General features: G+C 29.1%; 1 protein-coding gene across 2 annotated transcripts; it reads left to right on the top strand.

Annotated features, from left to right (window-relative positions):
• The first annotated feature begins 619 nt into the window (after positions 1-619).
• On the top strand, positions 620-2,051 carry LOC130943374 (uncharacterized). Of its 2 annotated transcripts, none has more exons than XM_057871219.1 (3): positions 620-829; positions 914-1,132; positions 1,652-2,051. In XM_057871219.1, the coding sequence occupies exons 1-3, from the start codon at positions 776-778 to the stop codon at positions 1,796-1,798; spliced, it is 420 nt and encodes a 139-aa protein (XP_057727202.1). In that variant the 5' UTR covers positions 620-775; the 3' UTR covers positions 1,799-2,051. The 2 variants fall into 2 exon arrangements, with proteins under 2 accessions (XP_057727202.1, XP_057727201.1); XM_057871218.1 differs by having other exon boundaries at positions 1,640-2,051.

Raw genomic sequence — 2,051 nt, 5'->3', positions numbered from 1 at the left:
ATTAACACAGTACTGGACCGTAGAAGAGGCATATCTTATTTAAATGAGTTTTGTTTGGTGAATAATAATTTTTGTAAATAATGAATTTTAAAATTAATTTAATAAAATAAAAAATACTCTATTTTTAAATTATTTTTTAAACTCTAACTTTAAAATAATTATTCACACACTTAATAAATTAAATATTTAATATATTTATTAATCACATTATTTAATATTTTTATTATTTTTCTGTCCTTTTTCCTACTTAAAAACACGAGATGGAAAACAAAGTAAATTAAGCTGCATAAGCATAATTCTGTTGTGCTATTTCCTGCGCCACATTCATCCCCTCTTATCCTCCCTCAGTTCATCCAGAATCATCTTCGTCTGTATTATTACGTAAGGAGACACGTGGCATCTTAAAACTTCACGCATTGCATGCACTCACTAACGTGTCCATCTCATCTCATCATTCTTCATTTTTCATTAAAATCTAACCAACTCAATCCGGCACACGTCATCATCACACGTGTCAAAATATGGAATTAACATTTTACAGTAATATTTTGACACGTGCACTTAAAATCATTATATATTATTTATCATGATTATTAATTTATATTTACATCCTTTATAAATTAAAACACACCTTCCATGTTTAAAGATTCTAACTGAAAAAGAGAGTTAAAAAGTCATAGCTTAAAGCAAGTAATCGAAAGAGAAGATACTGATTTTGAAGGAATCCGTTTAGAAAGGAAAATTTTGTGTTTGTTGATTGAGAAAGTGACAGAAAATGGCTACTGCTGAGGAACCAATTCTCTCTAGGATTGAGCGCTTGGATAATATGGTAATTAGTGATTTATCTTAATTCCTTTATTTAATTTTACTTAGGTTTGATTGCATGTGATTATTAATGTAAAAATGAGTACAGTTGAGGCAATTAGAGGAAATAAGAGGGTGCAACCGATCATCAAAGAGCTCGTGTGCGTCGACTCCAACAAGCGCAAGTGATGGACGAATCTCGTCCCTTGATTTCTCCCCTAAGAGCTTAGAGAAGCATTGCCGTCCGATTGAAAACGTCATCATGGAGGCCGAAGCCAAAGGCACGTTGATTCAGAGACTCACCCACGTGGAGGACCGTGTCTTGAAGGTAATAATTCATAGGTGAACATTCATGTATAATTAAATATTGAGAGTTAAAAATCTCCTATAATTATTTAGTCAAATTTATTAAATTATTTAATAATTTTTGATAATTTTTAATTAATAAGCATAAAAGTTTTTATTTAACTAATAATTCCACTTATGATTAATTTGTGTAACATAAAAATTGAAAAATTGATTTTTAATATTTAAAAATAGGGATTAAATAAATTAAAGGATTAATTTGGCTGAAAAAAATTAATTAATTGATAGATATTGATGAAGGTATGAATTTGTGTAGAATGTATATATATTTATTTTACAATTTTCTTAATTAAATATTTATTATTTTTTTATTTAGTGCGCTCTCTGTCTTTTCTTTAATATTGAGAATGTGTAACTAAAGAAAAACTATTTCTTATCTAAATTCTTCGAAGTAGATAGTTATTTGAAAGAAAACGAATTTCTTTCAACCAGGCAATAATTTATTTCTTTTTTTTTTATTGAACTAAAGCTTTGCTTGCAGTTGGAGGATGAATGGGAAGCGGAAAGAAAAATGGAACAAGAGAAAAAGATGAAGCAGCCAAAAAAGAAGGGGGGTTTGAAACAACTAATGCAACAATGTCTCAATGTTAGAGGGAAACATGATAAGAAGCAAGAAGGATCAATATAATAATATCCTGTGTGTCTATAATAATTCTCTTTCTCTGGCGATATACCTTTTTGGTCTCCTTAATTTCTTTTTTTTTTTTTTTTGGAATGCTCAAGAGTAATCATGCATGGCAGCTTGAGATTCTGATCGATTAATAAATGATCATTGTATAATGGTTTTTATCTTTATATAATGTATTGTCTCCAAATACAATCTCACTTTTTTGTAAACCAAATGACGCAATTTGTTGTGCCAGTAATCTCAGCTAAAAAAT

Source organism: Arachis stenosperma, chromosome 8, assembly GCF_014773155.1.
Source record: "Arachis stenosperma cultivar V10309 chromosome 8, arast.V10309.gnm1.PFL2, whole genome shotgun sequence".
Taxonomy (NCBI): Eukaryota; Viridiplantae; Streptophyta; class Magnoliopsida; order Fabales; family Fabaceae; genus Arachis; species Arachis stenosperma.
The sequence above is the reverse complement of the archived record's forward strand: the minus strand, read 5'-3'. Positions and strand labels throughout refer to the sequence as shown.